General features: G+C 40.8%; 1 protein-coding gene across 3 annotated transcripts in view; it reads left to right on the top strand.

Annotated features, from left to right (window-relative positions):
• The window catches only part of LPAR1 (lysophosphatidic acid receptor 1), a 67528-nt gene that overhangs the window by 24112 nt on the left and 15969 nt on the right, over window positions 1-27447 (top strand). For all 3 annotated transcript variants that reach the window (XM_010726143.4, XM_085213267.1, XM_085213268.1), the window contains exons 2-3: window positions 25-194; window positions 11159-11906. In XM_010726143.4, coding sequence (XP_010724445.1) covers window positions 135-194; window positions 11159-11906 — 808 coding nt within the window. In that variant the 5' untranslated portion in view covers window positions 25-134. The remainder of the gene's footprint in view (window positions 1-24; window positions 195-11158; window positions 11907-27447) is intronic.

Here is a 27447-nt window from a genome sequence, read left to right as displayed (position 1 = left end):
ACCATATTTTTTTCTTCTTGCCAGGAGCAAATGCCAGCATGACTGGGATCTGAGGAGGCATCTCTGTGTTCTTACCAGAAGTTTGTGGCTCCAGAGGAAGGGGTGCAAGGACAACGGGAACATTTTGAGCTAAAATGGATATCCCCACCGATTTGGTGCCATCCTCCATGATGTCACAGCCTGAGGTGATCGAGGTGAGGAGATCACAATGAAACTCAGGCAGCCAAGTTGTCTGAACCTCTTTTTTATTTCTCCATTGAATCCCTGCTTTTTTTTTTTTTTTTCTTGCAGTTTTGAGTCATTGAGGGAATTTTCCTTGAAACATTGTGTTAAAGACACTCATCATTTTGCTAAGAATGTTATACTTTGAGGCATGACACTATGTTATATTGCTATTTGTAGAAGAAAAGATACAGCATATTATGATCTTTATTGTTTCCACGTAGGTGTTCCCTGCCATCTGGTTTGATTTTACTGTGCAAAATGAATACAGAGTAGAAGAAGGTCACGATGGGGTTCATTTGGAATAAAACCATGTGAAATTTCAGGTTCAGTGCTCTTATCAGGAGAGCTAAGGTTTTAAGCCAAAACCAGCAATAAAATTAATAATATACTTACAATTACTAACAATTACTAATCTTACTTTCATGAGTCAAAGTGCATGCTTAAGACTTGATATTTATAAATACCTGAGTGATTTCTTCAGCTCCATGCACTGATCACCACATACTTTTTCCTGTTAGTGAAGTAAATATTATAAACAGAAAAGGAGATGTTAGTACTGCTGAAGGTTTCATCTTGGAAAGTCCCTCTGACTTGGGACCCTGAGTCTGTTGGAACTTAAAGCTTTTAAGGATATATTCTTTACTGAACATCAAACCACAACTGGTTAAGTTAGGTGATGCTATCAGAAAATTGGCAATATAATGTTTTTTTTCTTTTTTTCCTTTTGCTAAAGATCTTTTGACTCGGGAGAACTGAATCTCTTAGCAGTGAGCACTGAGGAATGCAGCAGTCTGCAGAGATCCCTGGCCCTCTGAGAAGCTGCAAAAAACTTACTAATGGGTGGTGGAGCTAAATCTGATATCTCTTTTAGGAAGAATTATTTGTGCTCCTTTACCTCCTGGATTTCAGATTAAGAACTAGTACATTTTAAAACTATTTTTGTTGCTTTTCAAGTCCATATTAGGGTCAGAGAAGGATTTTGTCTCTTTGCAGCAGGTCAGGACACCTGGCAGGAAGGAGATCCTGTATGGCTGTATTGCAGGGTGCTTGGCCACTGATGCATTCTTCTGCCTTCCTGCACTAAGGCACCCCCAGACCATCCTCTGCATGCTCTGAAAGGCACCTGCACCACTGTCTCCATGCATTCTCTTTTCAGAAGCTTCTTTGCATGTAAGAAATGTGTGCTACTGTTCAGGGGTTGCTGTTCAGGATAAAAGCCTTCTTGAAGAGAAAATAAGGTCAGTTGTTGTGTAAAAACAAATGGGAGAAAAGCTATCACTTTTAAAGGGCTTGATTGAAAATGGCCTTCTAAACTGTATGGTCACAGTTCTGTTGCATTTACCATAAATGCATGCTTTGTGCAGGGACTTTCTGCTGACTATATCTACATCTTTCTGGATTTGGATCTCTAGACCAAAGACAAGAGGCAAAAGTATAATCTAAATATAGATTATACTAGACATAGGCTGGTAACACAGATGGGTTTAGTTGGAAATACTAATGATAGGTGGGCAGTTGGACTGGCTGATCTTAAAGGTCTTTTCCAAACTTGGTGATTCTATGATTCTTTGGCTCTCCCTTCCATGTCTGGGTTTCAGAGGCCATACTTACATGGGATTTGACTTGAGAGCCAAAACAAGATGGCAACAGGAAGCAAAGGAAAGACTGATATCTCAGTATGGGTTGTAAAATACTATTCTCTGAACCTCTTATTGTAAGAGCAGATTCCAATGTCACAGATTATATCGACGTGGGAGGATTTAAGTGCATGTGTGAATTCCCCACAGATTTCAGTAAGCCATGCTGGATATGATGGTTACAGGGCTTTAACCTATGTAAAGGAGAAAAATGGCTCCAAAAAAATAGCCTGGAGACTTGTGTTGCTGAGGATGAGTAACATTTTTTTAACAGAAAAGGGCATTGTAACATATCTTAAGGGGAGAATAATTAGACGGAATTACTGAAATAAAGCAGTTTCCTAGTGAATGGGCTTGCCTTTAGTATTTGTATTAAATGAGCATTAAAATGAGCTTTGGTTATTGTTTAAGAAAAGGTGCATTTGTTAGAATACCATTTTTTTTCTGCAGCACATTATTTTTCCTTTTAAAACTGAGTAGATACCACAGTCAGCTGCAGAAGATATTTAGGGGCTAATGTTTTAAAGATAAAAAAAATAAAACAACTTGGAAGTAGTCTTGCATGCTTTCTACATGAGCTAGATGGCATCTCATTTATTATTATTAAAAAAAAAAAAAACAAGTTTTGCTACTTTACTTGAAAGTGTCTTTTTTTTTATCTTTTAGCATTAATTTTTTTCTTTAGTGTTACCAGGACAGTTGGTTTCCATTCATTTGAACACTTTAGCATTAGAAGTAGGTATATATGTACTTATCACAGAAACAAATACTCCTTTGACTGTCATCAGCCCTTTAAGTGCCCAGGGTCAAGCAAGACTAGGCTGTTACCACACGGGATAATCCCAGAGACCTCAGCAATGCTTTTTGTAGTCCAAAGCCCACTCTGACAGGTTTTGGCTTAGGCTTGATAGTACAGATGCTTGTGGTGACACCGCAATGGGAAGTTTTTGCTAATTTAATTGAAATTGGTATTTTTCATGTGATTTGTTTTCTGAGTCAACAGAAAGGCTCAGATTTTGGAAAGGTTTTGAAAGTTCTTAATACCAGGTGTAACATTGCTACTACTTTCTTACTGCCGGTCTGTCAGCACAGGAAGGGATTTTGATGCATCTCTACAAGCTTCTACTAAAGCAACACTTGTTTTCCACACTAATGTCTCTTGATATCCTCCCACACACTGATCTCTCTGAAGCTCTGCTTCAACCTTCTTTCCCTCTCCAGCATTCACCAGAGATAAGCACTTAATGCATCTTTGTCATGTTTAAATGTGAAGGATAAATAAAGTTTCAGGGTTGTTTGACTGTCCGCAGCTGAGATCTGGAACAGAAAATGGTCCTAGGACAGCACTCTTGATATATCAAAGAATCAATTAAAAGAAAAATTGCCGTAGTTAACAAATTTTTTTTGGTGATGGTTTTTTTATTGTAAGGCTGATTCTATTGATTTCAAACACGACATAAGCTGTTCTGTTCCTTAAGAGGGAGAAACAACAAAATTACAAAACTTTCTAGCTTTTTAAGTTTCAGAATTTTTTTTTTTTTTTTTTTTGCAGATCTAACAACTTCATGCTTCAGCTCTGTATGTGCAAAAAGATAACAGAAACCTGATTGGTCTGATAATGCACAGAAGCAGAAAGTTAAAGCAGCCTGTAGGAAACATTTAGTATCCCCGAGGGCTTTGTGTTTTGCAAGGAGGAAGCACAAGTGGTGATCTAAACAGGGCAATTTACTCTGTGGAGTGATTAGTATCTTCTTGTGAATGGCACTGGATGAACTCTCTATAAAAGCTTTGAAGAAGAAATGATGTGAGCCTTACTTGTTTAATGAAATAGGGACTTCCAACAGTGCTTCAGAAATGCTTAAAACAAGAAAACAACAAAATTCATCGCTCTCTTTGCTTTTGCCAGCAGTGGATTCTACCAGCCAAACACTAGAAGTAAATGAATACATTTAAATAACCGCCTTGCAGCTGTTCCAAAGAGAAACCCATAGCAGATTCCATTATAGTGTCCTTTCATGGCTGTGTGGTTACCAGAGCCAAAAAGCACTTCTTCCACTCAGTGCCACTGAATACTTCTTTATTTTCCCTTCCTTTTGTTGAAATTAGAGTTGAGAAGATTTAGGCATTTCTTGTTTTAAGCATTTCTGTGCCAAAGAATGATATGTAAATGAAATAGTCTGGTGTTTCAAGTACAATTCCAATTTGTTCAAAATTGACCGATAAAGGCAGCTTATTAGTACAGTATGGATATGTTACTGATAGGGAACCTATTCCTGCCAGAGCCCTGAGCTAGGAAGATTTTTCTGTATTGTGTTTAGACATTTCACAAGAGTACATCAAAGCAAAAGAAACCAAAACTATCCAATGTATATTTCAAGAAGAAAAAATATATATATTTGCAGCAATAAACACAGGACAATCTTCTTCTCATTTTGAAATCTTGGTTTCCAGCCCACAGTCAAATGTACAGGTCTCGTTAACATAATTCCAAATAAGCTTGTAGGCTAACCTCTCCCAAGTACTTGCATTACTGGTTTGCTCTGTGAGGAGTGATGGGAGGTGTGCCCTGGAGATGCAAACAGCCCCAGTAGCCTCCAGAATTTTCACAGCATAAAAGACCAATCTTTCAGCTGCTGGAGCCAAAAGCTCATCCCCATCTTGGCTCGTAGAGCACCAAACTGGGCCTGAGGGATTCACATTGCGTTTCGTTATGCATGGGAATTCGGTTGGGATGTTGGAGGTATGGGTTTTGTGGAGGCTTGTTCAGTTTGTTTCTTGTTTTGTTCTGTTTTGTTCTGTTTTCCCTCTGGTTTATTCACACCTAGAGCAAAAGCCCTTTCCTCCTGGGGCTGGGTAGACCTGTCCTGAGCTGCCCTTGATGCAGGAATAACTAAGCAGGTCAGATGTCAGCTGCGATGATCAAGTGAAGAGTTAGGCAGGAGGGCATTGGGTGATATACTGAAGAAGTCTGGTCTATATCATAGCACAGACTATTTTAAAAGTGTGAGAGGCAGTATATTCCAGTCGGCATATTAGTTGATGGAATGTAATCACCTTACTGTGTTTCTCACAGAGCCAGGAGTTACTGGCCTGTACTAGGTCTTGCTGAGCTCCCTGACAGGGGGGAGGGACAGCTGGAAAGCACAAGCCGTCATGAAGGCTCCTCCAGAAAAGAGTGAAACTCAAAGAGCTTTGCAAAAACCCATTACATAGTGTGCATGGAACATTCAGGCCCAACATTCTGCAAAACATGCTCAATCCTGTCTTTGCAATTAATGTATTTTTGCAGTATCTCTGCATTGTAGTGATAGCCTCCCTTTGAGAGGAGCTTGGAAGGCAGCATCAGGGCAGCAGAGAAGTGCTGAGTGGTCTGGGCCCAAGCCATCCAGCTAATCAAAGGGGAAATGTGGTGATGTGGAATCAGGTGATCCTGAGTTGGAAAATACTCATCAGAAGGTGTAGGTACAGCTTGGGAAGAATGCAGCTCATCTGAAAATGTTGGGTCTGTGGGAAAGGAACTATGTACAGCAGGGCCTGAATTACTTGGTAAGTTGCTGGAGGAATAGCTTCGCTCTCTGTCTTCTGCTGGATATTTTTTTCCAGTTCAGTTAGCTTTTTAATTTCCTAAATCTCCCTTTGCAGTGAAAGAAGTTGTATTTGCATGTGCACGCTTCTTTCATGCAGCTGAAGAAAAGGCAGAAGTTTGAATCAAGAGAGTTAGCAAGTTGGGAGCCTGTTGGAAAAGTGTTTCTCAATATCACTGCTCTGCATTAATGAGAATTCATGTCTGAATGGCATGACTCCTGATTGATATATCCTGAAAAGGTGTACCATTGAGCTTGGGTATTTCAGACTGGCTAGTTAGCTTCCAGAGGAAAAGAATTTTTAGTTTTTGCTGGACTCCAAGCTCTTGCCCATTCTGGCTTTTTAGTCTTCAAAAGCTATTTTTGACCTTGATTTTGTAGTAATCACAGTGAATAAGCACTAAAGAAAGTCAACACCCTTCTTTTATAGTCCATCTGTGGAGGTTGTTGTAATCATAGCTTCCATCAGGATCTGTGTCACTTGTGAATTATACCTTCCAGCAACAAAACTGCTGCTTTTTCCAGTGTTGCTGGGTTTCTTTGGTGCCCTTTGTGCTTAGATAGTTTAGGTTATCCTTTTCAGGTGTAAGCTGCAAGATAGCCAAGGACTTCTCAGTTCAATTTGCAAGATCTATTAGATCTGAAACTCAGCAGTATAATCAACTACAAATGCATTCTTAAGATGTTGCCACAGTGCCTATGTGTTGTTTTTTTTTTTTTTAATTATGTCACAGCAGAATTAAAGGGACCCCTTGCAAAGGGATTGATTTTTTTTCCCTGCCTTTTCAGCTGTGAGAAATGAAAAATGTTTCTACTGAAGTGAGGACGTGATTTGCTGTGACTGAACCACCAAATCTAACATACAAGTTTTATTCCAGTCCATCAAACAATTAATGCCATTCTGGAAAGGGTACGTGAGGATCTACTGTCTCTTGGTGTTAGTGTATTATACTTCATTTTACAGATATAAATAATTGCATAAGGCTATGATGAATCAGTACCCTTGTCTCAAGACTTTCTTCATGAGAAATGATTTTGCCATGTTGGGTAAATGGCCCCTTTCAAATTCTATTTTTATTCTTAAAGGAAATACCTTTATTCCTTTATTTTTGAACCTCTTGTTTCCTCTGCATTCTGAAAATAGGTTATGCTTTTCATTAGGTAGTGGAGAGATTTTTCTTCAAATTGGATTTTTTTCTCATCTGTTACAACTTTACTTTTATAAAGTCCTTGTTTTAGCAATTGCAGCTTGAGAAATTATTCACATATTCATTCAATTATTCCTGAATGTACTCTACTATGCTTACTTTAAAGATATTCTTAATTGATACCCTTTTTGAGGATTTTGAAATTGGCAGTTTCCCCAAGCTTTTCTGCTCTAGCCTTCCTGATATTTTGGTAAATATCAGAGCATTTAGCTAAATTTATAGTATGCTATTGCTTCTCTCGTCAATGCTTGCTGTTCTAAATGTAGAGCTGTAAGCCACTTATTGCTATTTTGGAGTACTAACCTACCATTCCCAATTCTGCTTTTCCTTTGAAATGTTTTCTGGATTTCTGGATAACATTGAGAACGATAAATATTATTTTTGGGATCCAAGGGCAACTACCTCAGAATTAAAAGCTCATCCTGTATAGGATGAGTCTCCTCTGAGTCTCATAAACTTCAAGGAGATTGCATGCAAGTTGAATGACTTCTACAAATTTGAGGTTTCTGGCTTCCACTTGGCATATCATTCTATGCAGAACTGTCATCTTCCTCAGGCTTCCTTGCCAGATAACTGGCTTTTCATCTTCTCATTGTGTTCTAGGTAAGAAAATAGCAATGTGTTAAGGTTAATACAATATAAGCAGAGAGAAGCAGACTGCATTTGGAAGGGTTAAAATATTTTAAAGTGCTCTCTGGGATATGGAAACATTTTTGTGGCTTCCAAGTTCTAAAGGCTCTGTAAAAGTCAGACCTTAGTATTCTAAGAATGTTCAGCTCTCTTTCTGTCAGCAAGAAATCAGTGTGCCCATGTTCTTGGTGGGGGGGAGTCTTTCGGGGTTTTTCCTTTTAAGTGAATTAAGGAGCAAACTCTCAGATTGCAGGGGTTTATAAGCTGATCATTTGTCCTTCAAGCACCTTGTGCTGACTTCATTTAGACAGTATCAGTCAGCGTATCTTGCACTCTACCCATCCCCAGGTGCACAGCCCTCCCCACTTGGGCTGCCGCTCACCACCAAGCTCCCTTCTCACCTTTCTGCTCTGGGCAGCCAATGCCTTTCCCACTCCAATCTCTTCTGCAGGAGGAGAAGGTGACAATGAGCTGCTCACCCAAGAACATCCCACGGGCAAGACTGCCCCATGCCTTGGTCCAGTCCCTTACCCCACTCCTTCAGCAATTCTGTAGGGGCCAGGGAAGCAGAAGAATGGATCAAGCACCAAACACTGGAAATAAAGTCAGTTTTCTTCTCTTAGCTGTGTACCACCACAGGAGAGGAGCTGAGGGGGACATATGTAGCAGATGGTGGCTGAAGGTGCCAATGCCAAGGCATTATTTTCACCAGGAGTTGAATAGGTGTCAGCTGTAGAAGCAGGATGACTTTTATTTATTAAGTGCTGGTGCTGAGCTTCCTGGTCTGTGTGCTCCGTGTTGTGGCTGTGACTGGGTTTTGCATTTTTTAAGAGACTTAACCCCATGTACTCATGATTTTCTTGTTCTTTGACGTGGGACAACTATATCTTGAGTATTAAATCAACCTCTTATGGTTAGAGAAGGCTTTTATTTCAGCCTGCTGTTACTCCATTTTCCTTTATCTGTCTTGTTGGTTTATAATTCAGATGTTTTCTTGCACAGATGTGTCTTCAGGGTTTAGTTAACACAGGCAATTTGCAGTTTGTTTTAAGCTTCTGTTGAGATATACTAAGTGGATGAGGTAAATCTCGGGGCACTGCACATCTGGCTTACCCAGGCAATGAAACACACTGAGTGAAACTGCAGGAAATTAAAATATAAACTTCCCTGCCCCTTTTCCTGCAGGGACAGGAGAGGGGCTGGGTCTGCCTGCTTGCATGTGCTGTTGTAGGATGTTAACGCTTTCAGTACTCAGAGGTACATTATATTTCCTTTTACTCAAGCCTTTGCCTCCAGACAGCAGTGTCATGCGTAAATGGGATGCCTTGGGATCTCTGTATGCTTGTGACCCGTGAGGTCAAAACTTTCCTGTAGGATATCTGCTGGCATCTGAGAAAGCTGATGGTCGGGAAGTCCCCTGTCTGAACTTTGGTCAGCGACCTGTCCCTTATTACTCTCACAAATGGGACCATTTGTTACAGCACCTGGAAACTCGACTGGTGGACACAAATCAGCTCCCAGTTCAAATCTCAGAAGCAAGAACCTGCACAACCAAGATCCTGATACACTACTCTTTCCCCTGGGACTAAAAAGATTGCTCTTGAAGAAGGATTCCAGGTTTTAGATTAGCACAGCCTGAACACAAAACTTCTTTCAGAATCCTTTACACCAGCAGAGGATTTTATTACTGCATCTTCAAAATGAGAGAAGAAAAAAGTCAGCCTCATGCTGTTACCCCGGGGTTATTTAAGCACCGTCCTGTTTTCAAACCTAACAGGGCTCAGTCTGTAACATTTTACTTACTCTTATATGCATTGCACTTGTTCAACCCTGGCTTGGCATTCTGTGAATGAGACAAATGCACTGCACTTGCTGCTTGTTACAATGAGCCTTGTCTTGTTTTACGCTTCATATGAGGAGTGCAGGGAGGGTGCTACAATATCAGGGCAGTATTTCAAAGTCTTAGCCCGTATGCAAAATAAAAGTGAAACAAGGGAGAAAGGAAAGGAGCATCTACCAGGTTTCAATTTTCTGCATTTGAATTATTTGTTTTGCCAGGTGTTATTAGCCTCTCTCTGCAGCAGCAGTAGCGGAGCAAAAATCATCAAGTATGGGCAGCAGCCAGCTGAAAGAAGAATTTAGATCAATAAACACGTGGACAAAGAGAGAATTTATTCAGGATAACAAACATTCACTAGAGTTCGGAGTTCTGACCTCCTCTGCAATTGAAATTATAAGACTGCATCCAAATACTCCTATAGAGGGCAAAAACCAGGCCATCCACATAATTAATGCAGATGTTGGCAAGCTTTTATAAGGGCCACTAATTCATTCCTATGACTTCCTCCCACCCTCAAGGCTTCTTACACTTGACCTGTTATTACCACACAGTCTTTAAGCAAAGAATTAAAGCCAGATGTCTTGTAGCTAAGTCTCCCTTTGTTAAGTATGCCTTGTAAATCAGTTTTTCTGGGCAGTGGAGAAATCCTATATGAGAACTTTGAAAAATTCTTAAATAATTAGGGCTGAAAGGTTTTTAACCTAAGAATTGATGTATCCTAGAGGAGCAATTTAAGTTTTATAGTCAGTGTGCTGAAAATACTATTTACTCTAGTTCTTAATTATCCTGGGTTTGCAAATGTTTCTGATCAATGTCTAGGTTAGAACTGAAGTCATTTTTAGAAAAAAAACTTTTTCTTTAGCACAGATCTAGCTGTTATGTAAAGCATTTGGGTTATGGGTGGAAAGGTTGAATATTGCTTCATTGGAATTTGCTTAGTTGTGTTGATAAATAGGTGCAAATGAAAGCAAAGAGAAACAGCCTTGAGTAATTCTGAGGAAATCTTTTATCAGATACTACTTTAACTGGAGTGCAATTACTAATTTTTTTTTTTCCCTAACTGTGTACATTTTTAGTTTCAACCTGAAGGTTGTGTCAGTTGAAGCATTTCCATCAGAATGGTTGGAGGAGTCCAAAACTTGGAGTTTTTTTGTTTGCATGTTTTAACAGGAAAAAATTCTTACATTTTGATGTTGATCTGTTATTTGTTTGGGTGTACTACCTGCTTTCTTGCTAAAACTGCTTTGTTTCTGCATTGAGAAAAATAAAAATGAATTTCAGTGAGTAGAATTTTGACAGCAATAAAAACCAGACAGGTCTCCTGAGTCTCTTCAGACAGAGACATGAACTTCTTGTTGGTTTTCTTTTTATTATCATTTCATCCTTGAGTCCTTTCTGATTAACCACTCTAAACAAGGAACCACTATGTTAGTCCAAAGAGTTTCTTTTTGTGAGATCTGGCTTTTGGGAATTACACTTTGAGTAACTGATTATAATAGAACAACAAGAAATGTCCCTGATGGAGATTTGAGTGAATTAAAACCTCCTGGGAAGTGCAGCAACTTTTCTTCCTCTTTGAGGAACGTGTCATATATCACAGCTACAGCCAAACAATGCTTTTATGCACTCATAACATAAACAAAGTGTTCTGTAACAGAGTTAACTTCTTTTAATTATGAATTGCATGCCTGTCTCCCTAAGTGAGTTTTTCAGCAGGTCTGCCTGGACAGAAGCTCTAATGTTTATTATGTAATTTACAGCTATGACAGAAATTGTGCTCATTCCCAGAGCAGATGGAAGTATTTCTGGTTGCTTCTGATCTGGTTGTAGTACTAGAGTCCTCAGAGCAATAGTTTGTGATTTGTGGAATGCTGTTAGTTCTGAAAAAGTAAATTTGTTCTGAAGCGTGTTCCCTTTCTGTCTCCAGTGCCTTTCCCTGCTCTCTGTGCATGCCTTGTCCATGGAGGCAATCATATGTTTTCAGTTCTGATGTCGTTCTTTTTCTCTCTTTCCCCGCCCCCCCTCTTCTTTCAGTCCACAGCCATGAGTGAACCACAGTGCTACTACAATGAAACCATTGCCTTCTTTTATAACCGGAGTGGAAAATATCTAGCCACTGAATGGAACACTGTCAGCAAGCTCGTAATGGGCTTGGGGATTACCGTCTGCATCTTCATCATGCTAGCCAACCTCTTGGTTATGGTGGCTATTTATGTCAACCGCCGATTCCACTTTCCTATTTATTACTTAATGGCCAACTTAGCTGCTGCGGACTTTTTTGCAGGGCTGGCCTACTTTTACTTAATGTTCAACACAGGACCTAATACTAGAAGACTGACTGTAAGCACCTGGCTTCTCCGTCAGGGTCTCATTGACACTAGCCTGACAGCCTCTGTGGCCAATCTGTTAGCCATCGCTATCGAGCGGCACATTACAGTCTTTCGCATGCAGCTACATACTCGGATGAGCAACCGGCGAGTGGTGGTGGTAATTGTTGTTATCTGGACTATGGCCATCGTAATGGGTGCCATACCAAGTGTCGGATGGAACTGTATTTGTGATATCACTCACTGCTCCAACATGGCACCGCTCTATAGTGACTCCTACCTGGTCTTCTGGGCTATTTTCAACCTGGTCACTTTTGTGGTCATGGTGGTCCTATATGCTCATATCTTTGGGTATGTCCGCCAAAGGACTATGAGAATGTCCAGACACAGTTCTGGACCTCGCAGGAATCGGGACACCATGATGAGCCTCCTGAAGACTGTGGTCATTGTGCTTGGTAAGTTTTTACTTTGTCCCCTCTACCTTCCCCGCTCTGTTTCTTATCAGGTGGTTGCAGTAATGCATGTCCAGCTTCTGAGAGGTCAGCATCATTTGGAAGATGGTAGAAGAGGTAGGGGCCATAAGAAGCCTCAGCATTCATTACTGTGTGGGTATTATGAAGCTTTTATGAAAAAGGATATCACAGATGTGGTCATCCAGCTATGTAACATGAAACTGATGAAAATAACAGGATCTTGATAAGCAAGGGATTTTTGGAGCAATGCAAGTTTAAAACCTTTTCTAGCAGCTTGTCCCTGGCACTGTTCACCTATTGGTATGGGAAGATGCCAAATGAAGAGGGTCCATCATACACTGAAATACCTGTTCTTTCCTTTTGCTAAAAATCATGTGTGTATTCAAGTAGTATTTTGTGTCTGAAATAAAAGAGGAAGCTAGAGGCTCTTGTTGAAAGGAGGCTCAACAAGCAGTAATGGCCTATAACCTGAACACAGGAAGTTCCATACTAACATGTGGAAGAACTTCTTTACGGTAAGAACAATGGAGCACTGAAACACATTGCCCACTGAGGTAAATATCCAAGACCTGCCTGGACCTACCTGAGTAACCTACTGTAGGGTACCTGCTTTAGCAGGAGGGCTGGACTCAATGATCTCTTGAAGTCCCTTCCAACCCCTACAGTTCTGTGATTCTGTGACTTCACATGTTAAACAAGTCCTTATGTTTGGTATGCTCAGGTCTCTGCTGTATGGTTTGGCACATCTGAAGTATCTGCCTCTTTATTTGTAGGGAAAGATACCACATGAGGTGTTGGTATAGTTCTCTGGAGGTCCCTATGGTTCAGGGCTTGGAAAATGAGGAAATAGCAAGCAAATATTGCAATGCACTGTAAAGGTTTTCTGTCTTCTTGGACAAGTGTATTTGGTTTGATCTTGTACTTTCTGCTTTCTTATGCAAACGCACAGCCTGGATGGTACCACTTCCTGGTGATTATCCTTGCAGTTCCTTCATTCTTTGTTGCAGCTGATGATGGTGAGCTGCAGGTAGGTAGGGATGGTGCTAGTTATCTCTGTCCCCAGCTATGTACCTACTCATGAGTCCTTCAACATGGCACATGGGTCCCTTGCAATGCTAGTCCCCTGTTGTGTTGTAAACTTGGCCTAGTTATCCATAAGTGCAACTGTCCCCAAGTCTCCAAGGACCTAAACTTAGCCAGAATTCTTACTTTGACATTCTGAGTTCCACTGCAACTTTGGTTTTCTAGTACTTACTACCAGCACAAAGAAGATAGTTGACTTTTATCATCAACTTTGATGTAAGTCACTGCTCTTATTTTAGTTAAAGAATGTAAATGCTGTTTTCTCACCTAGTGATATTTTTTTAATGTGAACTGTGTAGTCAACTGACTTGTTCACCTACTGAAAAGATAGTCCTAAATGTTCTGTTTTATTCTTCAGGGAAAGAATAACTTCACGTTTTGCATGGGAGGCTGTAGGAGTGGGTAAAACCTCTTGTGATTTGGACAGCTGCCCCTACTTCCCTCCTCACAGAAGGCAAGATGAGGTTAAGAAAATGGAAAAAAAATACAGTGAGATTTTGCAGACTTCTTTTTTGGAAATAGATACTTGTTTCCTCTTCTAAATTAATTGTTGTTCATAACCAGTGAAGTATTTCCTCTGAGGAAAAGCACTGTTTCAGGCTTTTAAAAACACAAGTGGGGGATAGTAAACGATAAGTAAGTGATATCAGTAAAATGCATTCTTGCAGGAATAAATAAATACAAGTGGCTGAATAGACAGCAAACTGTAGTTATTATGAAGCACGTTCGGAAATAGATGGCAGTGTAGGTAATAACTACATCCTTCTCTGTTGTCCCGTGGTTAAATAACATTCCATCGAGGTGACTCGAGTTTAAATCTTGCTAGAGTTCACCAGTATCTCTGATTCCACATTTAGATTCTTTAGAGTAAAATTTATCAGTACTGCAGGTAGTGCATGTAATGTTTTCAATAAAATTTGAACAAGGCCTTAAACCTATTTCCTTTCCCTAAATTCACTGTTGTGCTTTGCAATAGCACCTCTGCTAATAATCTGCATAAGACACCATTTATAGCGAGAGACAGTGGGTTCTTTTATTAAATCTCGAAGAGAAATTAATCCCCGGTGGTTTGATTGGATGAATTCAGTCACAGAGCTGACAATTAAAACCATGCCTTCACCTTGCTCTCAGGCCTCTCACGCACAGCTGCAAGATGAAGATGGGGGCAACCTCAGAGACTGCGGAGGTGAATGTTTGTATATGAGGGCATTTAGCAGATGACCAGTTGAGCCATGAGAAAAGTTCAGCTGGTGGCTTAGTTGCCACCAGCACACATCTCCAAATAATCACTTGCAATGGAAGTTTGCTTTCTGTCTCTGAGCAGTTGAAAGTGCTGGCTAGGTAAGGCCTGCGCTCAGAGGAAACCTGCAGCAATCCCTAGTGCACTGGTGTTCTTGTGCTGCTTGAAGTCTGCTCGCAAATCTGGTTAACAGTTTTCTCAAGCAACAGATTGAATTCCCTAATGTGGTATTTCCCGATAACTCCTTCCAAAGGCAATGCTGGAGGGGCAGAGCTTGTTTCTGCTTTGGCAAAGGCAGTAAAGGTGAGTGGATCTCCAGGACTGCCTGCAGCAGTGTGCTGAATATTTATCTCATGACATCTGCTTTTTTCCTGCATCAGTGAGCCTCTGTAACAGAGAGGAAAAGACCCCCCTGCCTTCCTTAATGATGCAGAGGAGGCTAAAACATCACACTGAAGGCAGACGCCAACTTCTTCTGAAGGCAGAGAGAGGAAAGGCAGTGTACCAATGTGTGAGCAGCTCTGCTCACTGCTGAGTGGAGAAGGAGCTGGAGTGAATCCCACTGTGGAACTCTGGGAGCTGAGTAGGGCTTGGAGCTCGGTATATCTGTGTGTGCTGGCAGGTGGAAGCACACACATCCTTGCTTTAGGACCTTTGTTAGAGTTCTTGCACCGATTGCTGTGTCCCTGGCTGAGCACAAGAGGCCAATTGTCCATCAGGAGCAGTCAGGGTCTGGCACCCAGCATCATCCCAGAGTGCCGAGTCCCAGGAACACATCAGAGGCAGAGAACAGACTTTTTCCCCTTTCCCCCCTCCCTTCCTCCCTTCCTCCCTTCCTCCCTTCCTCCCTTCCTCCCTTCCTCCCTTCCTCCCTTCCTCCCTTCCTCCCTTCCTCCCTTCCTTCCTTCCTTCCTTCCTTTCCCTCCCTCACTCCCTCCCTCCTCTCTTCCTTCCTCCCTCCCTCTCTCTTTTCCTCTCTTTTCTTTCTTTTCTTTCTTTTTTTTCTTTTCTTTCTTTTCTTTCTTTCCTCTCGTTTTTGCTTTCTGTTGTGTTTTTGGGTTTTTTTCCTCTTGAGTGAAATATTTTAAACAGAAGGAAGTGATTTCATAGTTAAGCCCTTTTTTTTTCATCTAACAAGGCAGCTTTTGAAATCTTTTGTATGTAGGAAGGAACATAAAGCTGTCTCTCCAGAGCGTGCCTTTTCCTGCACACTGGGGCCAAGGCAGGCTGATCTGTACACCACACACAGCCATAAAGCAGGATCTGGCTTGGCTTGCAGCTCAGTGACACTTTGCATTTCACCACTACCATGTGTTACATTTAAACAAGCCATCAAATGAACAAGCAGAAACCCAGTGGATGCAATAGCCGAAAGCTGGTGTCATCCCTTCTGTCCTCCTAGTTTTTGTGTTTTATTTTTAAGGACAACTCTAAGCTGCTTTTTGTGGTAGAAGACACCATCAATGAATTTCAGAGCTCCAGGCCAAAAAAAGAGCTCTGCTTTAGCTTTCCATGACCTGAAAGAAGACATGAAAAGTGTTTTTAGATGTTTTTTAAACCTATTTTTGTGGGTAAGTATCAGCAGAGATCACAAGTGCTGATCTGTATGGTCTCCTGCCTGCTTATAGATCCTGTTTTCACAGTGTAAATACTCTTCCTTATTCTTCCGTATATATCTTTGGGCAATCTTCTGTATTTAGATGGTAGTTTTTGTCTGAGAGCCTTTCTCTTGGCACCATTATGGTACAAAAGAGATAACTGAGGTTAAAAAAAAAAAAAAAAATCCACAAACCTGAAACTGGTGTGTGGTCCTCCTGCAGAATGTTTAAAATTGTGAAGTGTTTTTGCCCATCCTTTCTCAGTAATTAGTCAGTAGCTCTCCATGAGAGAGGGTGGGAGACTGCTGTCGGTGGGATAATGATACTGCAATTTTATAACTACATTTTAAGTAATAATAGCAACAACTCTTCCACAGTCAGCACCACAGTTAGCCTTAGTTCTCGGTGTTTGGCCAAAACCAGGTGTGCTTGTTGGGCTGAGCAGCACAGGTACACCCTGACAGTGGCAGAGCAAACAATGAATTCCTTGCTGCTCACCCCTTAAGATCCTGGAAACTGAGAATACACTTGGGGCCATCACTGACTGTAAGATTAGCTACTTTGCTTGTAGGGACGTGATTTAATCTGCAAAATGTGGAAACTAATGTGAGCACAGATAAAAAAAAAAAAAGTGGAGTTTCCTTTTGTCTAAACTATTTTGATTTAAAGGAGTCTTACTGTGTTTGAAGATAGTCCCTTGCCTTTCTATAATGAAGCAATAAATGCAAGGAATACATCTGGAAGTTCAGTATAAACATCTGGAAGAGTGGAACTGCTCAGTAACAGCTTTTCTTCCTACCCCTTCTTTCTGCCACAGTTATGAATTGCATGAGGGACCAAGAAACTTGTTGGTTGTTTTTTTTTGTTTGGTTGTTTTTTTTGCGGGGGGGTACTTTTGTAGCTTTTCTTTCACAGTTATATGCCAGATAGGGTTATAAAGCTGCAAACAACAACTATGGTAATGCACCAAGTTTCACTATACTGCAGGCAGGCAACCAAGGCAAACAAAATACAATATTGATAACCTTTCTGTCTGATTGTCCGATCAAAACTGTGGAGATCTATGAGAGCATGTTTTTAAAAGATGTTTTCAGTATCACTGCTGTCTCTCCTGGCATGCATTCTACATCTTTTCCCACTCCCTCCCCAGGAGTGTAACTACTGCACAGTTCTTCATGCAGCATGACTTCTAAATTGTCAGTAGGAAATGAAAAGGACAAGAACTAGTGTTACAGTCTGAATGAGAGCATTCCAAGTTTCACCAGAGGGATGCCTTTATTTTCACAACTCTCACGCAATGTCAGGTGATTAACAAGCATTGCTTGTCTTCATTAGCTCCTGAATCTTAAGGCTTTGATATACCTAACCTTTCTTAAATATGTTTCGCTCATACCCAAGTAGTCCTGGGTTGATATCAATATGATATTGTCTAGGCAGGGCTTGGTCATGGCTTCACTTGACTTTCAGTGGACCTTCCCTGCCCATGGAAGGTTACTGTTGTGGTCCAAAGTGAACATCAGCTCTGGTAGCATATGCAGCTGATAAAAGGATGCTTCAGAGAGGCTGAGGTTGAACTCTGAGCCCTGCGACAGGAAGAGGACAGCTTGACTTCTTCATCTTCTCTTTGAGGAGTTGTGCTGGCAGAAAGAGAGAGAGTCTTCAGCAGCATTTTTCAGCTAGCCGTGAGCCTGTCGTCTTGAATACATCCTCCTACAAAGTATTGATGGCCCTGTTTGGAGAAAACAGTAGTATCCAGTTTTTTTTTTCACTAGCGTTGCATGTTCCGTGGAAAGCTGAGTTGGGTAATGAGGTCTGGCCAGCATGAGGACATTTTCCATCTTCTCTGAAAGTGAGGGAGTGTGAAGTCATAAATACCAGGTTACCCTGTGGCCAGCACGGGGCCTCATTCAGAGTTACCAACCCAGACTGACCCCTGCATCACAGTAATGTCGCTTGTGTATTGATTTAGTCCTGGCGGAAAAACAAGGCAATAAACTCTGGGACTGGCACTGGCAATATGAGCCTGAGCATCAATGACTTTCTGTTCTAACACACAGGGTGCAGTTATGCACAGTCCCAGTGTTTTTAGATAAGTATATTTTAAAACTGCATAAACTGTGAATTTAACCCACAGTCAAGTAAACTGGGAAATTGTGGCTGATGGCCGTAGTCTAAATGGAGTGCCCCTCGTGGAGTTTACAAGATTAATTCTTATTACTATTGCATGAGGAATGTGGAGGAATAGAAGATTTATAATAAGTGCTTTCAAAGCTGTAGTATGGCTGTAGTACTTCCGAGTTACATCACCAAATATGTGCATGAAGAAGTGAAATCATTAAAATTATCCTACTGTATTTTTAATATTATATTTTGGCCTTTATGATTTTTGATGGCTTGGATTTTCTTCTTTTTTTCTCAGTGGAAGAGCAGTGATGATTGCTTCCTTTAAGGAAAGTAGCACATACAGTTGGCGTGCAGATGGTTTCAAAAATTATTACATATTATCCTTTTTTTCTTTTCTGCCCTAACGATATTTTGATGTTGGAATTAAAAAAAAAAAAAAAGTGTACCTTCAACTTGCACGTAGGTGAGGGAAAAATAGCAGTCTTTAGATTATTGCTGATATTTGTTGCACTGTGTAACTGTGAAGTAACTCTGATTTAATACAAACGAATAAAATTTTCATGCTGTTTATTATCCATAACAAAAGCGGGTTACTACTTCTTATATTCTTACATGTAAGTGTCCATATTCTTATTTTCTTGATGTAGCTCTCTTGCTGTATTAACTAGATACTGCATAGTTTGAAAAAAGGATGAATACTTTTTATAAAGATCTAATTAAAAATCAGAAGGATGGGTTTCTGCTCTCAGTTGAAATAATGGAAGTGTGAAAACTTGCTAAGAGTCTAAGTTGCAATGCATACATCATTACATAGTAATTTGGACTTGATGTTTTTTTCTTGCTTTCTTGCTTTTTCTATGCTGCTAGAAAGAGCAGTACCCTGTATGCTCTCTGACACTTAACGAGTCTCTCTGAATCTCATTTGCTGGTCAGTTTTACTGCTGTATTTTTACTCCTGCAAATGTAGTCCAGCTGATCTTATCAAATCACACCTTGTAGCCCCAAACCAAATAACTTCTCAGCACTGCTTGGCAGGTGAGGGTACTGAAAAGAGAAAGAATAAAGAGATGTGGCATGCAGAAATTACACCATGGACTGTTTCTTTGTGCAGTAAACCTCCTGACTAGCTTCCTTTTTCAAAACAAGCCTGTGCAAGCTCTCACTCCTAAAGGAAAATTGTTTGGTGCCTTGGAAGCAGGCAGCTCTTTCTCTGAACCTGGAGCCTGATGGGGTGTGTTAGAAGTTTGGTTAATAACGTTTTCTTTAATTTCTTCACTGACTCTCCCAAATGAATTTATTACATCCTCAGTTAAAGCGGATATGTCCTTGGTAACTGTCTTTTCTCTAAAGTATTCCAGGTATCCCCTTGTAATTCATCACTTCACCCTAGGGAAACCATTTGAAACTTTTCCCCTTCTTTCCCCCCCTCAGTTAAGAATAAGTAGTATTTATTTTCATTTGGGATCCTTTGAAACTGTGCTTTGAGGAACTTCCATCATGTCCCACGGCAGGAATGTGGTTTTATTTTATTTTATTTTTGAAGGAGAAAAATCTCTCTAGTAAATCCATTTCTTTACACACAATGGAAATGAGACTTTAATAAAAGTCTTTCCCCTGACTTCACTGTAATTTAGTACCCTTCAGGGAAGAAATAAATTTGAAGGGCAAACGAGAACTCTCTGGGTTCCTCTAAGAATGGCCAGAGAGAGATAAAACTTGAGTAGTTCAAGGTTTACACCCATGTTATATTTTTATTTAAAAATAAAAGTGAAATAAAAAGTCTTGTAATTGCTTGCATTGGTTGTTTCGTGTTTCAAAAAGTCTTTAAAAATAAATTTCAGAAATAGGTTTTCTTCTCTACAAGGCCAAAGAAATTGTTTTTTTATCTTTATTATGAATAATAGCATTTGGAAGTCACACCCTTATCCCCAGACAGCAGAAGACAACCTTTTCCCTTATGTCCAGGTGAAGTAACAAACCACTGGCTCCAGAGTTAAAACTCACTTAGTGAAAATGCACGCTAAACCAGAATGAATCAGCACCATAGTGCTCTCCCTGCTGCCTTAATTCCACTTAGCAGTGCTGCAGCCATGACAGTCCCCATCAGCCTGGGTCTCTCTGAAGGGGCTGAGATGGATGCGCGCCTGGGAGGCATTTGTTTTAAGCCAGAACTCTCAGCAACCTGAAAAAAGCTGAAGTTAGAAGTTATGATCAATAAAAATGCAGGTAGTCAGTGTGTCTAAGTAGATTTGCTTGTAACAGCCCAGTACGCAGCTAAGAAGGCCTTCTGATCTCACACTTCTGCTGCATTTTTGGAACAGAAGATGGGAATCCATCCTTTAGAAGAGGTGACAGTCAGGCTTAGAGTACATTGTCTTGCAGTGTGGGGAGATCTAGAGTACAGTACAAGTCTGGCCACTGGCTTGCATTTTCATCTTCGGGATGGCATTTGTGTATCGGTGGAAACTGCTGAAGTGCTAAGCCAAGAGAGCAAGGCCAAATTTACAGCTAGGCCTCAGCTCAGGGCTGTGTGCACAAAAATGCCAGCTGTTAACTTGTCACAGTGCAAAACTGTACTCAGCAAGGCACTGAAGGACTGTTTGTTTGGAGCAGTGGAAAACATTTTGAACAAGAGGCTGTTTTGTGGGAGAGGAGAAGGGTGCTGCTGGCATGTTGCTTCGTTCCACCCAAGCAGCAGGAGCAAGAACTCTGGGTCCTGAAAATAGAAAAATAGAATTTTCTGTCTGATATTATTCCTGCCTCTGTAGTTTTAATGGCTCGTAACATCAAAATATATAATTGTTTCCAGTAGGAATGCATGTGGAGACATCTAAGATGCATCATCTGCCCTCTTCCTGGCTGGTGGGTAGTGACTGCAGCCTTCAGACAACAGCCTTTGTGCCCCCCTGCTTGCAGTCTCCACATGAGAAATGTGTTAAAGGAGAAGGCCTGGGTTTTTGACAATGCATGCATTTTGAAGCTGAATGTGAATGACAAATGTGATTGGAGTGCTTCTGTTTCTGGCGTTACTAGCAGGACAGCTTCCTGTTTCATACAGCTGTGGATGCCATCACTGAGCTCACAGATGGACGTGTGTTTTTTTGTTTCAGACAAAAGTCTGCTTTTTTAATTTATGTTTTCAGCCTTTCTATGAGTAAGGTTCAGTCATTCACTCACACTTGTTGCACTTCTTTAATGCTGAAAGTAATGACAACAGCAGAAAATCCTCATGCTGTCTGCAGGTCTCATTCTAGAACCCTTCATGCTGGATCCCTTCCACTTGGCTCAGCCTAAAAAAGAAAAAAAGCCCTCTGTTTGTAACTGCAGGTTGTCAGAGAGATGCTATTGGAAAATGCAGGTGCTTGCAGAAAATCAGGTGGTCATGCCTGCTGCATCATGGCTGGGGCCATGACATGCTGGTAGTGAGCATGGTGTTGGCCTGGGTCTGGGCATTTACTTGTCCCTCCTCCTCCTCCCCACTCCACATAGCTGCTCTGTCAGAAATCTTGAACTCATAGGGAGCTTGGCTTCCCTCAGAATTTATTCTTTTTTATTTTAATTGCTGGCACAGGGAGAAAGGTAAAAAGCATGATCAGTGCAAGCTTGGAGAAAAACCTGGAGAGCAGATAAATGGACTCTGAACTGGTATGGAAGGGCTTTAGAGGTGATATCACTTGTTAAATCTGATGCATTTCTTTTCCACTCTGAAGTGCTGTTGATGGTGGGAGGTTGTGCTCAATAATGAGGTGCTCAAACTCACAGGCCTTCCATAAGTGGGTACTTCGTGTCCAGAGGGCGTCTGCTGCAGTCTGCTGGAGCAGTAACCTTTGGTTGCTGTTGCTGAAAGCTTTGAGGGTTATTTGGAACAGCCAAACCAACAGAACCAGACTTCCAGTAACTCAGTGAGGGAACTGAGGAGAAGCATGCCTGTTGGTCTTTGCTGTGTTGGACTAAGGGATGTCTCCCTGGGTCTTTCTGCTTCAATAAATGACTTTATATTTCAGTATGCATTTGCAAATATAACTGTGGGTTTGCAAGGGCCGTTAAGTTTTTTGAAATATCTCCTTTTGTGAAAGAGGAAGTGTTCCCTGAAGGAGAGAGAGAGAATTTCGCTGTTACAAGCAAGAGAAGCTGCCAAGCTGACGCATTTATCTCCTTTTCATGGAAATTGTTTCCTATGACCCTGGACTCAGTGCCTCCCTTGTTCACCTAAAAGCGTTCTGAGAGCTGTTTCCTATTTTCTGATACTGCTGTAGCAACAGGAAGAAGTCTTTCTTACATATGGTATTGATAAATCTCTTCTCCCCTTGTTTGAAGTTGCTTTTATATGCCCACTTTCTGCTTTTCTAGAAGTGTGAGGAGTAACAAAGACTTGAATTTTTCCCAGCAGAAGCTCTGAAAGAAAAAAAGAAAGAAAAAAAGCTGTATAAATCTATTGTGTATTTGTAGAACAGTTGCTACGCTCTTCTGTTAAACAAACTAAAAATGAAATTGCAGTCCATAAAAGGAAAAGGAAGGATACTTAAAAAATAAAAAAAGATGCAGAGTGCTTTTAGATATGTAACTAGATGTCTCGAGTTGCATGGGGTTTTTTTTTAAAGTTGTTAACCATTGATAATCATCAGAATAAAGCTATTTAATTACACATTTTCTACCATAACTTCATCCAACTTCTTTTAGAGTAGAGGGCACTGCGCACCCTGCTCACAGGATGTAATGCAGTTGTACCAGCACTGGGGACTCACTATCACCTGCCAATCCCTGCACATGTATCAATCAATCAATTCCCAGGAGCTGTGCAAAAGAGCATCTGCATAGTTACTGGAGAACCATTTCATTTCAGTCAAAGTGAGCAATGAACAGCTTGGGTTTTGATTTCTCTCTTCAGCTGGCAGCAGAATGAGAAACAAAGAGGGGCTGATAACATTATTACAAAGCCAATATTGTTGTGCTTATTAATCGTCAGCTGCAAGGTCTGTGTTTGACACAGGTGGGTTACGTTTAAAAATTTGCTAGCATACCCGTCTATTTGGGTAGGTACTTTAAATAGTGAAATACCAACCTCCAGATTACAAACGTTTATCAGGGAAATATATTTCTTCCTTTATATAAAAAGGAACCACCACCTTAAATGATGTAGAAGGCAGCCATTTCTCTCAGTTAACTGGGAAAAGGGTTATGAAGAGTTTTCTGAGGGAGCCAAAGCATGGCTTTTCTGCAAACAGAAAGATGACTGCTCTGGAGGCAGTGAGTGACGTGTGAGAAACCTGCACCTGTCTAAAAATCAATGCTGTTGCATCCCCAGTGCATAACCAGGATGCAAAGAACTTGACCAACACAGCAGTACTGCCTAGCATAGGCAGTGTGCCTTGCACTGCTAAGACACAGTATTCTTTCACATGTTTATATGGTAGTGAAGGTTTTAACAGAGTGTATTTTGTTGTTTGTGGTTTCTGCCTTGGTTTCTCTTTTTGCAGCTCTTCTTGTGGCTGGTGATTGGAGTACGGGAGTTGTGAGTCTCTCCTGACTCTTCACTTAAAGTTTGAATGCTCTAAACATGAGCATTTGGGACTGCTCCCATGCAGACACATTCAGTGCAAACCAGCTTTTATCCTAGGAGATCCCCTGCCTTTGTGTGTATGCTCAAGTAAAAAATAAAAATAAAAAAAAATAAGGATTGCATAGAACAAAATCAAAAAACATTAAGACTATTTTTTCCCTTTTCACCTTACAAAAAATATCATATTTTTATTTTCTGATGGGTGATTTCTGAAGCAGTAGCAATGTAGAGGATATTTGGTTCTCAAGTTTCTGCATCAAAAAGGTTCTTTCTGTTTTGTACTGATGTTATCCAGCCTCCCCTACGCAGCAGCTTTGTTTGCATCTCACTGCGCACAAAAGGAACTGCTGTGTATTGATTGTAGTTGTTATCTAAATTACCTTTTAAGCTTTCTTTTAACCATATGTAACTTGAAAATTTTGCCCTTCTCACTCCTTGGAGGAGCAGAAGAGAGCATTTGAGGAGACTGCAAGCTACTCTTTCACCTTAGGGCAGGAGGTGAGTGTGGTATGTGGTGTTCTGGCTGAGATGGTCAGCTGTTGCAGCCTCCATGCAAGAATAAGAAATTACTTCTTTTCAACCTGTGAAGAAGTTAAAGAGGTCACAGTGTGCATTTTGGGTGGTTCAGTGTTATGCTTTCATGTGTGTTCCTACAGAATCACTGGAAGCATATGATTTGACAGTTAAGTCTATTTATAGTGAGTGTTTATAGTAATTTAAAATAGTGAAAGGCTTGCTTCTGCTACAGCCCCTCTTCTGCTACAGCCCCTGAGCACATGGCATCATAAAGCCTCAGTATCCATTTAATAACTGCACTGACTGTAAATTAAACTTCTAAGTGCCCCTTCTTGGCAGGTGTGTAAGTGCTGATGTGAAGGAGGTTTGCACTGGGACAGATATAAAACCTCAAAGCCAAGGAAGTTACCTCTGAAAGAATGTCATCAGCCTGGCTTCCAGAAACCAGCTGCAATGCAGGCTGAAAATGAATTGGTGTTTCTTACAATGCATGGCATAGTTTCTAGGAGCTGTGTGATGTTTTTATGAAGATTTATGCATATATTTCAACAAAGCTTTCTTTTGTAGTTTGGAACAGTGGAATGTATTCATTGTTCCTTAAAGAGCTGATGATTTTTTAGTTACTATTTGAATATAAGTACCTGTTACGTAGTGTAGTAGAGCAAGGATTGTAGTGAGCTGGTCTTTCACCTGCTCTCTCTAAGCCACAGGCACTGTTCTCACTTGGATCCACCTCCCATCATCAGCAGAGCTTGTTACAGTTCATCATCCTTCACATTGTCATTTTGTGTTTTGAAAAGGTGAAAATGAAGGGAATGTGTATTAGCTGATAGGCTATGTATATATATGCCTTATATAGGCCATGTGGGTTAAAGCAGCTCCCAGTAAGGATAATCAGCATTAATCTTTGGCTTTTCAGCCAAAGATGCATGAAGAGAGTTGCCACTAAATATCATAGAATGACTTGCGTTGAGAAGGACCTGAAAGCCCACCCAGCTCCAACTCATATCCATATCCATGCCCTAATATCCTTCCTGGCAGGGCTGCTCTCAGTGAGTTCTCCCAGTCTCTACTTATATCTGGAATTGCCCCCAGCCACATGCAAAATATTGCACATGGCCTTGTTGAACCTCAGTACGTTCCTGAGGGCCCACTCCTCAAGAGTGTCAAAGTCCCTCTGGATGGATCCCTTTGTACTGGTCTTGAAGAACAGAAAAATTCAGCTTTGGGACTCAGTAGAGTGAGGAGGAGTCCATTTAGACAAACCAATGAAGCCAGATAATTAGCTGGAGTAATTAACTTTGCATTTCTAGCTGAGGAGAACACTTGGCCTTGCAGTTTATGCATACATCAGATGCTGCCATATGCTGTTCATGGAGAGCAAAAGGCTTCCATATACATTGTGCTGCTCCACCACACGGGCATGTAAGCTCTGGATTAAGCCATGTGCACACAAGAAATTAGACTTTTTAAACACATTATAGAGCATAGTTTAGTGATGGGTGGTGTTTCCCATGAGGTTTTCCTTTTTCATGTTTTCAGGGGGAATTCTTCATTTCTTATGTTTTACACTGCCACTGGCATTCTACCTCATGTTTTATTCAATGTGTATTAAAAACAGATTCATTTAAACAATGAGTGGATCCGAACAAACTGTTCAGGAGCATGCGCTGAGGATTTAACCTCTTAAATTTCTTTTATGGATATAGATCTTAATTTCACAAGCCAAATGTGGGTTTATCTCTCCATCTGTAGGGGAGCACCACCTGGGTGGGGGACCACCTTGCCTGCCCAGCTGAGTAGGTGAGTGGTAGCTCAAAACATCTGTCTTCAGATATATTGCCTATGGAACATTGGTTCTTGGGGTCCATCACAGCTAGTTTCTCCCCTCTGCTTGCTTCTGGTGAACACATTACCTTCAATTTGTACAGCAGATCAGATCTTGTACGGTGTCAGTTATGTGTCCTTTGCATATTTCACTGCTGAGTGGAAATTTCCCCAGAATTAACTAAAAGGATAATAGAAAATGTTATATTTGCCAAAAATTTTGTTAGAGAAGCTCTGACATCTTTGTGCTGCTATTGCTTGTTAATAGGAAAGAGGAATGTCTGCTGTTGTAGCAATTTTATTGAATATTTCTTCAACAGAAACCGCAGCAAACAAAAAGTAAACATGAGAAGAAGGCTTCTGATGCTTAGGTTTTTTGTTATTAAGAAAGCAGTCCTGTTATGATGTGTGTAGAAGGCACTAATATTGCCTACAAAGCTGAACATACTTGATGCTGCATGTGCTTTGTAAATCTGTGATAATAAGAGATGTGCATCAACATCTTGAGTCCATCTCCGCTACCTCCATGACATGCACTGACCATTAAAAAAAAAAAAGAAGGAAAAAGAAAGAAAGAAAGAAAAAAAAGTCTGCATACTTAAAAGTATATTTTCATTGTTTAAAGACCTCTATCTTCAGTGCTCCAGGAAAAAGAAAAAAAATGCAAAGTGCTAAGAAAAGTCAGGCATGTTGCCAGCACTTTAAAGAGCTGTTAGAAGAGGGTTTTTAGGGTTAGAGATAGGTTCAGAAATTTCCTGAACCAGCATGAGAGATATCAGTGACAGAAACATCCAAAAACGTTTAATCATTTTGTAGCTCCCCTGAAGGTTGAATCGTTCTGCAGTGGAGGTGGAGGGGGCTCACATTAGGTTATTTCCATCGCTGGATGCTGAAGGGCATGTGTGTCAATTGGACAGAATGCTCAGTGCCGTGGAGGTCACTTTAAATAGAAATGCTCCCAGTAGAAGTTAGCTAAGAGTTGTAGCAAGGAATGATTTGCTCAGCAAGTTTGTGCTTCTGAATATTCAGCACAGGAAGGAGACAGCCCATGGTGAGAAGGCAGCCAGGGCCAGGGCCACCAGGAGCCTTCCATCATGTCCACAAGGCTGATCAGAGCTGCAGCAGGGCACACCTGCTCACCTCTCTCCTGTGTTGGTGTTCTGGCAAATGTTCCTTAGTACTTCTTTTGACAAAAAATGAGATCAGCTCTGATTGGCTTCCTTAAGCATGTTACTGAATGGTTCAAGATTTTTCTTCTTATCTGGAGAAGAAAAAAAGCTGTTTGTTTCATGTAGAACACCAGAAGTACTTCTTGGATGTAGTTACTTTGCTGACTAGAAAGGTTTTGCAGGCAGTTTGCTTGCAGTGTACTAATTCATTTCCTTTTTTTTTTTTTTTCCCCATAAAATTCCTGAGCAGAAAGCCTTAAAGCTCTCCCACTTAACCCATGCTGCTTCCCATAGCTTTAGATGCACAACTATCTGCTATAAAGAACTGTAGAAATCTTGCAAACTCATACATCAGTGTGGCCATCCCAAAGCAATCAGATGTAAGCACTGGCAAGATTGCCCAGCA

This window comes from Meleagris gallopavo, chromosome Z, assembly GCF_905368555.1.
Source record: "Meleagris gallopavo chromosome Z, MGAL_WU_HG_1.1, whole genome shotgun sequence".
NCBI lineage: Eukaryota > Metazoa > Chordata > Aves > Galliformes > Phasianidae > Meleagris > Meleagris gallopavo.
This window is presented reverse-complemented; position numbering and strand designations above follow the sequence as displayed.